Source organism: Theobroma umbraticum, unplaced genomic scaffold (genome assembly GCF_002168275.2).
Source record: "Theobroma umbraticum cultivar Fairchild unplaced genomic scaffold, ASM216827v3 scaffold_30.0, whole genome shotgun sequence".
NCBI classification, from domain to species: Eukaryota; Viridiplantae; Streptophyta; class Magnoliopsida; order Malvales; family Malvaceae; genus Theobroma; species Theobroma umbraticum.
In genome coordinates, this window is record NW_018397254.1 from 12154538 (window position 1) to 12169315 (window position 14778).

General features: G+C 33.1%; 1 protein-coding gene across 1 annotated transcript; it reads right to left on the minus strand.

The window, feature by feature from the left end:
* Positions 1-184: 184 nt before the first annotated feature.
* Positions 185-7808, minus strand: LOC110409521 (26S proteasome non-ATPase regulatory subunit 2 homolog A). The gene is made up of 25 exons (XM_021418884.2): positions 7595-7808; positions 7373-7473; positions 6987-7107; positions 6520-6579; positions 6304-6371; positions 5958-6000; positions 5748-5813; positions 5597-5635; positions 5419-5501; positions 5037-5151; positions 4833-4907; positions 4401-4559; positions 4048-4155; positions 3864-3968; positions 3589-3729; positions 3401-3505; positions 2945-3166; positions 2660-2773; positions 2368-2583; positions 1973-2032; positions 1776-1889; positions 1607-1692; positions 804-912; positions 495-673; positions 185-408 (listed from the first exon to the last, which is right to left on the minus strand). Exons 1-25 carry the CDS (start codon positions 7685-7687, stop codon positions 333-335), a joined length of 2658 nt encoding a protein of 885 aa, XP_021274559.1. The 5' UTR covers positions 7688-7808; the 3' UTR covers positions 185-332.
* Positions 7809-14778: the final 6970 nt, after the last annotated feature.

Sequence of the window (14778 nt, forward strand, 5' to 3'; positions counted from 1 at the left end):
GGGGGATTTTAATTTTTGTTTACCCAAGATTGCAGCCTTGTTGATTGATATATCTTCAAAAGGAGGGAAGCTAACATGGCATAATAAAACAAAACAGCCATCAATGGCCAGACCATCGGCAGCAAAACCTACCATCTCAGCCTTATAACTTAGATGGCTAAATGGGTCTCAAGCTCAGAAACACTTCATAGAAAACTATTGCAATTTGTGATTATAAAAGGCCAAAGGGACGTGTATGCTCGCAGAAGATGAATGAAAATTTTATGATGAATAAAAATTAAGTTACAAAAAACAACCATTGAAGTAGCCTCCAAATTCGTGCCTTTTCAACTTTAACTATCCTCTCTGTAATCCGGATTTTCTTTCAAGATAACATGGCCCTCTAGGATGGGTGACAGGGGAATATACCTGTACATATTGAATCGTTAGAAAATCAGACATTCAGTTAAATCTTGCAACATTTTTTCACTTTAGTCATGCAGGGGGTCACTTACTTTTCAGTAGCCAGTTCTGCTCTATCCCCGGCAGCAAGAAGAACTGGGGTGGAGTGGGTTTGGAAACCAGTTATAGTCTTGGGTCGACCTGCCTGGCCAACAACATCAACAGCCTGGCCCACCCGAACTGGGACTGAAAGAGGTTTGAGGTTTTCATCAACAGTCATTAACATCCTCGGCTGTCACCAAAAAGAAAAAAAAAAACCAATATAAGTATGACTGTCACAAAAACTGCAATTAACAAACGCATTGGGTTATAGCTTTCATATGTTAAAAAACGGAAAGTGATTAGTATTGACTGAAACCAACCTGCATTGCCAAAACAAGGAAGTAGAGAACATAATGGTATTTCCCCAGTATTATAGCTTTCATATCAAGACATGCATGCAGCATGGTAACCAAACCAGCAAGTGCAGTCCTGGAGGTGACGAAAGAAATCTTTATAACATGAACCAAAATGAAACATCTACTAGCAATATAGATACAGAAAGCTACTCCCCCAAGTTGTAATTAAATAAATCATTTTGTGAAGTTTTATTTTTTATTTGGGTAAAATACCTTGATTCTCTTTAAATTTTGATCGAACTTACACAGAGATTTATTAATTTTCGAAATGAACATTCCACCCCAAAATTACAAATACCGTTAATAGAAATAATGAAAAGATTGAAATACCCATTCTTTTTTTATTAATTTAAAATATTATTATTATATTTTTTGAAAAAAAATTAAGAGCACTAATCAGTACTCCCCAACTTCCCAAAGGAGAGCACAGGCTGGTTTGGGGAGCACTGGTGCTCCCTTGGGAGCCTTGATGGGGCTCCCCAACGAGGAGCTCCTTTTTTAAAAAAATTAATAAAATTATATAATTATAATTATAAAAATTAATTAAAGGTAAAATTATTTTTATACTTTTACCACGTCAACAAGTTGACGGAATTCTAACGGTTGACTATCGGCTGGATCTATGTGTCCAACGAAAAATTTTTTTTGGGATAAAGTATCTATTTCGAAAATTAATAGATCTCTGTATAATTTCGATTAAAACTTAAAAAAGTCAAGATATTTTACCTTTTTTATTTTAGTGAATGCTAATGGGAAGAACCACTTACGGTGATAGTAAAAAGCGATCCGAATGATATGGATTAAGAGTCAATAGACCCTTCCCCAAATGTACTAAACCTTGAGCAATTCGCACCTGCACAACCAATCGAGGCTTAGTTCCCTAACAACGCACATGGTTTCATGAAAGAAATTATAAACATAGTCCAAAAAACATACACAGAACAAAAGGCTGGCATCTTTGTAGTAATAGCTTGAAAGATTGCGAAGCATGCCAGCTATGCGAGCATTATTGGTTCCAGAACCTATCAAACCCAAGGAGATAACTGCAGCCTGTAGCATCCACACAAACACTTACTGAAAGCAGATCCAATAACAACAAAAATATAGATTAAACTTTATTGTAATCATCTTACCATTGCAACTTCTGAATCTGTATCATGACTAAGCCTGCTTAAAGTGTCCATAACATTAACCTGTAGAACATATGCGCAACCAATGACATGGTAAGAACAAGGCATTAAAATGATTGCAAAACTCTCTATGCAGCTTGGAAGCCAATGGATCTTGACCTTAAATCTTAGGTTTAAGAGCAGGGTCATGCAAATTGTGAAGAAACAACCCAATTCAATTGTTCACTGCATCTCAGCTTGACTTTCACTAGATCATATTGATCAAATTCAATAACATAGTTCATTTGCTACAATGAAAAAGTGGTGCCTCTAAATCCTCAACCAAAAAATTCCATCCCCTTGAAAATGGCCAAACTGGGTTGCTCAGCCAGATCAGAAGTAATAAGATTAATTTATACCTTTGGGTTTGATATACAAAGAAGACCAAGAGCCAAAGGAACTGCTCGCCGGATATTCTGCTCACCATACTGCAAAAGATGCTCCAGTGAACGAATTGACATCTCAAGACCCAATTCTTCACCCATTGCTACCATGGCAATTCCAAGCACAGCAGGTCCCTGGTGGGTTTCACCCTTTTCAAGATGTTGAGCACAATGACCAAGAAGGTTTTGGACCTGCAAATAAAACAGTTTAGCTAACACGCCCCTTAATCCCAATTATCAACAGTATTTAATGGATTTCACAGATTACCTTCAGAACATTCCCAGTTCCAGCGTAGGCACAAGAAAGAAGCGTCATATCACAATATTTTCTAATCTTTTCATTAAAAGTTTTTGAGACCTCTGCAGTGGCCTCCACGCTTTCCTGTTAGAGTAGAAGTGTTACCAAAACAAGTCAGGATGAAAATGTAGCGAAATTGCATATAGCAGACTATACTTTTGCTCAAACTGAAAATAAAAACCTATGGAAGCTAAGACCAAAAAAATATGTAATCAACTTAAGAGAAACAAATATATCCCACAACTTGTTATTTACCTGCTTCCCAAGGTATAAAAGACCAAGACCAAGAGGCAAAAGCCGAGTGAGGGGCTCCCCAAATTCTGAATCACTTCGGTCCATTAAAGCAATTATTATAGCCTGTGCAACCTCCTCATTGCAGGAACCCACATATATCAAACCCAATGAAATTGCAGTAAATGCAATCACATCAAGGGGGGCTTTAGCATCATTAAGTATGGGAGTCAAGCTACTACGAATCTGTCAAAAACATTGGGTAAGGTTCCATTAGAACTAAATATCTCCCTTCCACGATTTCAGCCAAATTCCCAAAGAAAACTCAACAGTATTGGTAGTTATTTAAATGACCAAAACATTAAGTGCATCCAATCAAAATATAGCAGTGGTGACCTGCATTCATCACAAAGGACATAATTGCCAACACCATGGCCTACCAGATTTGTTAACAGGAGAGAGAGAGAGAGAGATGTATACCTGCTCATTTTGAGCACCCGCATATGCAATTCCCAGGCCCATAATTGCACCAATTCGGATTGAAGAATCTTCTTTACCTATGTATTCACTCAGAAGTGCCAATGCCTGAGAAGAGAAAATAGGACAAACTTATATTAAACAATATACTCTGCACAATCCAAGAAATGAGGAGAGAAAAAAAAACTGACAGGATCACAATCATTGTTAACACTACAGTTGACGATCCCAACTCCTAATAATGCTCCAGCAATCACGTGGTTATCATTGCTATGGAAATACTTGTCAATTTGAGCAAGCCCAGAGTCGACATCCCACAATAGAATCATTCCCTGTTATGAAGAAAGTGATAAGAATCTTATATTTAAACAAAATTCCTAACAAGAAATTATGTAACAGTTTATGCACGTATGCCCATATGGAAGCAAAAGTAATAATAGGGTGAACTGATTGAAGCAAAACATACTAGACTTGCTGCAGCACTGGTCTTCCCATGTTCTTTGTTCTTGAAAAGCCAATTTCCAGATGAACCACCACTTGAAGAGTCTGGTGGGACTGTCATTAACTTATCCTGCAAGGGAAAAATATTAACTGCTATAAGAGAAGCAAAGCTCGCCATGCTCTAATTATTTTAAGTTTGCCCATTCTACCTGGCCAAAGCCTGCATTAACAAATGCATTTACAAATGTAGCAGCCAAGTTTTGTCTAGCTGAATCAACACTTGCACCAGCACTAGCACGGCCATCAAGCAAGTGAGCCTAACAAAATCCAAGCATATAAGTCACCAATTTGATGAAGCAAATTAGCCAACAATGGCAGTGCCAGTGTAAAATAAAAGAGGCACTCACTGTAATAACTGACCATGCATGTAATTATTTCACACCCTCCAGTAAGGAACGGAAAAAATAAAGGAGAGAGGGGGACTACCAGCTACCGCACTATTGATACAGTATCAAATCCTATCTACTACCTCAAAATGTTTAGCAAGTACTGAAGTCCAAACCTTATAGATATCTTCTGGAGATTTAGGCTCCATAACCTCAATATCACGAGCAAGGGTGAGATAACCTTCACTTAATTTAGCATTGTTGATAATATCCTGTAAAAACTCTCTGTCACTATCTTCAGCACACATCTCATCATCAAGCTCAAAAGCAATCCCCTGCACAAAAATAAATACAAACATAAACAAACAAACAAAGCAGAAAATGCCATATGCATGTCAAACAAGTGCACATTCACACTCATGCATACATACACAGGCTAACAAGTCCAGAGAAATTTAAAGCCATCAATACCCAATTTTTACCATTAGAAATTGAAAATTGAACCATCCATAATTAGGCGAAAATATAACCAACTAATGTATTTAGCAAACAAGAATTAAAACTGCTTTCCAGCACATAAATCAAGCCAGAGCAAACCTAGTACTTACATGTCGAGCAAGGATGTAGCAAAATTGCTTCTTCCTCAGCAGATCATCACAAGATTCAAACACCTGTCTCACATGCTGCAAGAGCACAGTCTAAACTATTAGGAAAAATCCACATATGGATTTCACACAGAAATCCTGAAAAAAATAAAGTTTCTCCACAATACCACATTGCATGAAAGGAGAGGAACATAATAGAAAACAAACCTGCAAGTTGTCAAGGAAAAGTGCAATCTGAAGTGCATTTGCGTATTCCTCAAACTTAAGATATATTGTGTATGCGATATCCAAAACTAACATGTCATCTGGTCCAGGGAGGTATCTGCAAATTATTGCAGTATGAAATGTTAGCAAGGGGAGAGTGAAAGAGAGAAACATCATTTGTCATGGATAATAATATATCAGAGATCTACTTAAAAATATTAGTTCAGCATTTAAGACTTAATAAATTTCACATATGATTAATTGGAGAATACTGAGTCAGAAACCACCAGTGAAGACCTAACATCAGGAGAACAAATAAAAGAAACACTTTCTGTAAATAGTCTGTTATAAACAAGTAGTTTAGAAGCTTTGAATTTCCAATTACCTTGCAGCACTGGTGAGGTATAGACAAGTTCTCCTGAAATTTGTACTATCAACATGCTCAACTAAAAGATCAAGATCTTCAACCTGCAGTTGGTTGTAAATCACATGTTTCAAGCTCAATAAAAAGAGAAGGGAACTCAAATAAGAAACCTGAAGCAAGAAATAATGTTGTGTGGTACCTCCATCAAGAGATCAACAGCTTCAGGTTCAGCATTGTGCTGTATAGTAATTACAGAAAAGTAAGAAACAGGAAACTGTGTAAAGTTCTGACAAGAATTGTTCTTCTGCAATAAAACAATTACTATTACATGTGACAAGGAGAGAGCTTACCTTCATGTGGAAAGCAACAATCTGTTGCACAAGCTCCATTAGATCTTCAATTGGGGCCTCTTCACTCTGTATTGGCAGCAAAGCAAGTAAATAAAACTAAAATCGAAATTAATTTCTCAACATTAAAGAAAATTCTATAGAGAAAATTGTTTCTACAGTGCATAACTCATAAAAAATACTAGATGTCCAAAGATCCCTTAGATTACTAACCTGTCGCTTCATATACTCTTGTGCAATTTCTCCTGCTAAGTTCCTGCCAGCAAATAAATTAAAAACAAGTGACAATAAAAACTTTCTATCAGATTTCAACAGCAACATGAAAAGATGAACAATAGAGGGAAAGAGTTCACATAGGGAATCCTTACATCAAGAATCCAAAGAAAAGCTTATATATCAAAGTTGATACCAACAGGTAAAACTTAAATCATGATCATAATCTAAGATTGCGCACAACTTCAACCACATATAGTCATATCACTAATAAAAAACTGGAAATACAAAATTTCCAGGAAAAGAAAGGATAAGATAGTATGATATAAAGTCAGACAATGCTCACCTCACATACTCATGGCCCCACAAACCAATGTCACCTTCTGAACCCAACAATCTGTACTTTAAACTCTCCTGTAGGATTGTCAAATGGAACAAATGATTAATTAACAAAATTAGAGCACAAAAAAAGTGAGGAATGAGAAAAGATATTGCAAAACTTATGTAATTCTCCTAGTATGGTATTCTGGAAAAGATAAAAAATAAAAAATCAGAAAGCTACCCGCTCGCCCTCTGCAGACATGGTCAGCGCCAACACGGACAGGATATCAGCTAGGTATTTCTGCAAACAAGTGAAAGTAACTTAGTGATTCAGGACACATGCAAAATAGGGAAATAACCAGGAAAGCAAAGGCTGCAAGAAAAATTCTTCCAATCAAAGGAGATAAAAACGCTCAATTCCCAATTTGTGAGAATATGGCTAATTGTGACATGAAACAGCATATGCATTTATAGGCTACTTCCTAAACCGAGTTGATAAACAAGCAAACTTACTAAAATCAAATAACCTTAACACCCCAAAATAGATGTAGATAACAATTACACCTCTGAAAATATAAATTAAGAGCAAGTTCCCAATATATAAAACAAGGCCTCCATCTAAATCATCCTTCCTCACATTTCCTAACCCATATAGATTACCCTTATGAAAAATGTAATGGGAGATAATTAAAGAAAAACAACTAATACCTTCAAATCGGATTCTGGCATTGTCTCGTAAAAAGCCTTTAGGGTTCCATAATGAGGACGGAGAAACTTCAATGGCTTTGGAACTGAAGTCATGGAGCTTGTTGAGGTACGGATTTCTTGCCTACAAGAATGTCAAATCAAAGAATAAAAAATGATGCTTTATTCAGCATTCCAACTAAACCCATACATGTATACTCCAACTAACAGTGAAACCAAGAAAAACACAACAATTTGATACATTCACAGCGACAATTTCACATTTGACGTGACCCACCAACTTCTTAGAATGTTAATAGAACATAAGAATACATAATTAACACTTTTTTTAACTACAAATAATCTTCATTTCCCTTTATTTTTACTCAAATTTCCAAATAATTGATTACCTCATGCTCTCAAGAGCTACTTTCTGGAGTCCAGGATCAGGATCCTGGACTCTTTCCACATACAACTCCAACTGTTGCTTCAAAGCCAAATCCTCTTCCGACTGCGTATACCAAAAAATGAAACCCAAGCAAGTTTAAAAGAAGCCTAGAAACGATTAGAAAATGCAATTCATAAAAATCAATACAGTTAACTAAAGCCCAAATCCTGAAAAGCCTACTCACCAGATCCTCGTCCTTCTTCTCATCCTTCTTCTTGTGGTCCTTGGGCGGAGCCTTCGTCTGGGAGGTTCCGGCACCGCTCTTCGGATCCGACATCGCGATTAGGGCTCTCGGTTCTCTCTTTCCTTGGGGTACTTTCAAAGTGAAGGGCTTGGAAAATGAAAAGAGAAGGGAATGTTCTAAGGCTAGGTAACTGAATTTCTCCTCAAGCAATCCTGGGAGTCACTTTTAAATGAGTCCTTCGTTCCCCAGACTAAAAGACGAATCCGTACTTGGACCGGGCCATAGCCGACTATTCCTTTTTAAAACGGTTTGTCTCTGTGGAAGCCAAAAGGCCCATGTGCAATTTTTGGATGGATTTTTTAATATTGGATCAGCCTTGTCAGTAACTTGGGCCCAATAAAATTATTGGGCTTGACTCTTGACGGGTCCCTTTTTTTTATATTTGCACACAGTCCGTTTCGAAGTACTTAATTTTATTTTTTTACATAAATGTAAAATTATATTTATATTTTAATTTACATACATTTGTAATAATTTTTTATTTTTATCAATAAAAATAATAATAATGTATAAAAATACATGATGTTAAAAATTTTTTTGATTGACTAAAATAGTCATATTTTTTCATTACATATTTTTATTTTTATTATTAATATTAGAAAATTTTATCTAATTTATAAACATATACAATTATAATTTCATCATATAGCTTCCTTTAAAATTTATTATTATAATTATTAACTAGAGGAGTATCCACGCGACATAGCGATAGGGATGGCAATAGGTATTTTATTATAGAGTACCTGCGGGTACTCAATCGAATTATACTTGGGTAAGGTACATTATAATTGGGTTTGAGACAAGTTCAGGTAGTGATTATAAAAAGCTTCATAAGTTTTCATAAAGTTAATGCTATAACTACAAAAATGAATATGGAAGTCAATAAGAGTAAACACTATACCAAGCTTTTATCATCTCCAAAATATATGATAACAGAATAAATTACATTGATAGACTATACATTAAAAAGTTGTTAAATAATCCTTTGATTTTCTTAACAATTGGGTGGACATAGTATATTATTAGATATCAATTTTGGTCTATGAAATTGATTATAAATTAATTGATTGAAATTGATTATAAATTAATTGATTGAAATTTATATTAATCAATTAAGTCATTAATCAATTCCATTATCAGCATATTAGGAACCTAATGGGTCACACACAATAATTATATTTAAATTAAATTGAGAGAGTGATGATTTAAGTTTAACTAAATCATATACTAGGTAATTAACTTCTATAAACTTAATTAAAGAAGAGTTTAATTAACTTTTTGGCATAATATATAAATAGTTATAATTATAATATCGAAATTGCAATAATATAAAGAAAATTATTTCAATTTAATTTTCATTGGGCTTAATTAAAATAGTTTATTAAGTCATAAGCCTATATTGTAATATGGAGGGCTTTATTGCAAAATTAAAGTTAATTTTAACCTAGCTATATAAATCAAATTTAACTATTTTTTCACACATGAAAAAAACTAGTTGTCAAAAAAAAAAAAGGTTTTTCTCCTTATGTGCCATCACCTATAATGTGAAGAAGAAAAATTGTTTTTGAAGCAATTTTTTCAAGCATGTGATTCGGCTATCCTTGTAAGAAGTGAAAATGAAAAAACATTGTCTCTTTTTTCTAGCACATAAGCATAGTTAAAATCTTCTTTCTTTGCTGAAAGGTTCAAGGGAAATCATATGTATTACCGTTAGAGGCTAAAGACTTGTTTGGCTAAGGTTCTTGCTTTTTATGGTATTAGCAAGTTGCATTGAGGAGATTGTTATTCCGATCAGAAGAACATTGGCCAGGTTAGCTTCTAATTTTATGATTTTATATGTTATTTTATGTGTTAAAATATCACAATGGTGATCTGTGAGTAGAGATGTACTTTTTTTAAGTTTTAATTTTCTTTCTGCTGTGCAATTTTGAGCATATTGTCCATAGCCAAACCCAACACATAGTTCCCTTAAGTGTCCTATTCAATATGAGGTTTAGAGATTTTCAAAATTACTACACAAATCTTAACAGCCTATATAGAGAACAGAAGAGAGAATTATTACTTCAAGGTATTTACTATTACAACACTAACATTTATATCTAAAGTAATTATTTAAATATACATGATCAAACCTACTATTTATTGACTTTAAGCTTTTCTTACATTCATATGCTCACATTTGTGATTGCTTTATCATAAAATATACTTACAAAGTTTTACATCTTTTTGCATAGTAATAACCTATTTATAACACTTCTTAAAACATTATATTTACAGTGTTGGCTATATATAAATCAACCTTATGTGCTTTCACCTTTGCAAAAGGTGCGAGCAGGGGCCAAAGGCCTGCACCTTGCTTGGAGAGTTCCAAGGTGTTTTAATGGCTAGAACTTGCCTTAGCTAAGCCTATAATACTTGACCAGAATTAAACTTACAAAACGTGTTCTACTAGTAAAATAGAACTCAAACTAATAGCACACAACTGAAACACTTCTCAATGTTCTTGCTAACCAACAATCAAATCTAAATCACCATTCGAGATGCCAAAAAGTTCTATAATATTCAAATGACTAGTGTGATATCATATATAACATATTCTAACAGTAAACAGACACGAAGTCCATTGTTAAGCTTAAACTTAAACAATAGAAGTACAAGAGCAGAACGTAAAGTAAAGAATTATCATTTCCAATTTTGCTGCAAACCCAATTAAGTAACTTCAAAAGTGAAGTGATTTGGAGAAAAATAACCTAACTAAAATAGAGTTCCTTACATTTTAGGTTATTTTCCCTCACATTAAAATTCCATTTTAAATTCATTCTCTAATCTCCTCTTATTATGCCTCATATCAAACCAAACAAATACCTAGTAGTTAGTACTTAGGTATTATTTAGGATTTTTTTTTATACGAGAGAAGTGCAAGATGGAGGAAGGTGGGGGGAAATTGGAAAGCGGAAAGAAAATGAATTTTGCTAAAATTTGATAGGATTGATTGCCATTTTTGTCCATATTAACAAAAATAATCTTCCCGAGTAAGAAGACTTGAGAAAAAAATTAAGCATTATGTAAATTAAGTATTATAGATTTACAGTATTGTCCACTTATATTTTGAAAAGAAAAACCATTTTTCAATGTTACCAAACAATAGACTAAAACAATTTTATTTTGTCACCACTTATCCATATTTCCTACCAAGCATGGAACAGGAAAGAAAAACTATTTTTCTTTCCTTTCAGTTCTCTATCCTTCCTAAATCTTTGTCTTTCTCTCTATAATCACTCCTACAAAGCAAAGTCTTAAAGTTTTAGGCTAATTAACAAATTAAAAAAATGCTGATGCCTATAAAGTCCAAAGTAATATTCTTTTTTCTCAATTTCATTCTTCCATTTTATGAACTTAACAGTTGAAGAAATATAGGTTTCTACAAATATATTCCTAAAATCAAAAAATATACAAATCCCCCATGTCTTAGTGGTAACATTTCTTACACATGAATATGTGTCCAAGACAATACAACTAATTTGAAAATCCCTCAACTTTTTGCAAATGGGGAGAGAGAGACTGAATCAAACCTCTTTATTGGAGTTGTCAAAGCTTAGGAAATAGAGAACAAATATGGGTGTTTAGATTAATGAACATACTTGCTAGTAGTTACAGGCATCAGCTTGTCTTTGACCAATGAGAAAAAACAATAAGTACTATTAAAAGCAAAATAAACATTGGAAATTGATGAAAACTTGAAAAGTTCCTACTAGTTTCGAGAAGTGTTTTGTTTGGTAATACGTAAGCAGTACTTTCACCTTTTGCACGAGCAATAACATCTTGCCATTTACAAAGTGCCTATTAAGTCATTTAAGTAAAATATATAAGCTTAAAAATAGATATCACAATCATTTATTTTTGCTAGTGAGTCTTCCTTCGTATCAAATACGTGTCTTTGAATTAAAATTGGACAATTTTTATGATTTACCAATCAATACATATATTATTTTAAAAGCATATGAACCAACAAAAACTTACCGCAACAATGGTTAACTGCTCAGCATTAATGAAACAATCCCTTGCAACCTATATCAAATAGCAAAATAAATACCATTATTTAGTTTGAGTTTACATAAAACATTTAAAATTTCAGGTAACAATGTAATGTGTTAACTGAGCAAGTAACAAACTTGTATATATGGAGATACGAATTCTCCTTCAACAGCTTTTTCTCATAAAGTTGCAAGCGTACTTGAACTTTACTCATAGATATGCTAGCAAGAAAACTTTTGATAGTAAGATAACAGTCAACAATAAATACCAGAAAGCAAAGTAGTACATAGATTCATACATCATGTTAATTTATTTTGAAAGGAGAAGACCCAATGAGCAAAAGTGGCCAATTTCGGATAAAAGTTCAACAAAATTACATATACTTTGTAATCACTTTTCTCAAGGATCATCATACACCAAAAGCAATTTGATATTTTGGGGAAGATAAGAACACAAACTAAATGAAATTATAAAAGAATCAAATCTTCAAAATTTACTTTATAAACAACATTTATATTTCATTTTTGTTTTCATAGTTCCATTTTCTATAATTAATACATGTAAAGTCAAGATAAAAGAAAATCTACTTAAATATATACACACATAAAATAAATCTTTAAATAATGATAATAATTACTAAATAAATTATCAATATGTTAAGTCTAATTTTAAGATAAACAAAAACACAAATTTGGTCTAAACAAATAAAAAAGAATGCAAAATCATGGAGAAAAAACTGAAATGAGGAAAAATAATTCAATGTAAAAATTTCCTAACACTCAACATTTGCATGTTAATCTCATATCAAGAGCATGGATAGATAATAATAATAATGAGAAAATATAAATTGATGTCACCCATTTGTTCACTCACCTAGTTCACTTTCCCATGGTCTTCCAATGTTGGAAGATAACGAACACTAGCCAAACTTGCAAAAAAAAAAATCAAAAATCAGTAATGGTCTATTTAAAAAAAATAAAAACAAAAAGGGAAGAAAACTAGTGTGAATGAGAAAAGGGGTTTTTGGTTTTCTAAAAGAGAAGAGAGTGTCTAAGTGGAAGGTCTTTGAGTGTGAAAGAAGAGACAAAAGAGAAAGGAAGAAGACAAAGTTTTGGATGGGCAAAAAATTTCTACTTGGGATTTAGGCTTCGACTTGTTTAAGCAGGAAAAGGCAAGTATAGGCAAAAAGAACGAGGTGAGGAAGAAAAGGATAAAAAGAAGTGAAAAATTGAAAATACCCTCCAAAAATGTTAAAATACCAAAGATAGATGTCAAGTGTAAAATGGATATGTAAGTAGGATACCTTATAGTTTAGATAAGATTTATTCAATTTGTAAATAAAAATTCTAGCTGCATTGAGTAAATTCAATTTGAAAATATTTTTTATAATTTTAATAGTCTTGAATAGTTTATATGTTAATATTATGAAATTTTTAATTACATATAATTGAAACATCAATTATTTTTTATAAGGTAAATTTCACATAGACCCCTTATGGCATAGCATCTTCTCACATAACATCTTGAGGTTATGTTTATCTCATATAAAACTTTTTGTTTTACTTCTATTCTCAAAGGGGGTAATGGTATTAAATGTATAGCTAGAGTTTTGTAAAAAGATAATAAGAACTTTTGTTTATATAATCACTTTATTTTTTGTTTGTTTAATTAAAGAAAAAAAAAGATCTAAGCTTTTTGGTTTTTTTATGACTTTTCTCTCACTTTCTCATTATTGTCCAACAAATCAATTAAGTATTTTATATTCCAAAAAAATATAGTTAGATTTGAAGTTCTCTTTCCTCAGCCTAAATAGAACAAATTTTTTTCTTGAAAAGCTTTGTAATGGATTCATTACTAATAAAAGATTTATAAAAAGTTACCCAATCATGGTAACTCAGCAGAACAAAATTAGGAGGATTCAAAATATCTCTATCGTGACTTGTTTCACATATAAATGATAGCTTATATAAATGTAACCAATTAACATCGATTAGTTCTTAAAGTTGGCCATGTTGCATATTCTAGATGTATTGTTTCAACAGGCGATTAGGACACCCATTAAATGCCAAGTGTCGTTCAATTGAGGGATGTGATTTTTTCTTTTTTTTTTTTATTTCCTCTTTGTGTGTTTAAACAAAGTCATTTTTGGGGCATTGTGGGGTTTTTTTTTGTGTCAAGTGGTGGAATGAAATCATTTTGGTGTACTTGTTTTTTTCCCCTCCATTGCATGAAAACGATGACATTCAAAGTTTTTTTTTTTTGTTCATGGAATGGTGTCGTTTTAATGGTGCCTGTGTGTATGGTGGTCGAAACAGGGATAGTTTTGCTATGTTGTTTGTTTTATCTGGTTTGTCCTTTTTTTTCTAGAGTCTAGGGTTTGTTGTCGTTTAGGTTTTCTTTTGGTGTTTCATCTTTTCGTTTTCTATGATTTGTTGTAGTTTAGATTTTCTTTTGGTTTTTGGTTTCTCATTGATGGATTCTTAGTTTATTTTTGGGGGTTTGGAACAAAATAGATGGCTTTCATTGGTGCATTTTTACATTGTTTTTGGGGTCTTAGGAAAGAGAGATTATTGCTTGGTTTTTGCAGAGATGTTGGTATAAGAAGTTTTGGTTTTTGGATGGGTTTAAGGATGGTCATTTTTTTTTTGGGGAGGGGAATGGAATGGAGATGGGAGAAAGGAATGGGATGAACAGATAAAGGATGGATCTTTGTCGAGAATGGGTCAACTACTAAGGTTTGTGGCAAAAAAAGCTTGTAGAATCGATGGTTTTAGGGTTCGGTTTTGTGCCTCAAAACTACGTTGTTTTGAAAAATAGGACTTGTTTGTTTAAGTTTGTTTACATTCACGAGGTTGTTGCTTTATTTTTTATGGGTATAGTGGTGTGACTAACTGTATTAGTGAGACTAACCGTATTACCCAATTCTTTTCTTTTGTGGGCCTATATTCGGTTATTTCGATTGTTCTTATGGTGGTGGTATAGAGTCTTGGTTCTTTAGGCTTCTCCAATACCCTTTAGTCATTTTTCCTTTTTTTTTTATTTTGTGTTGTTGAATTTGTTTGTTGATTGGTTTGCCAGGTTTTTTTTTT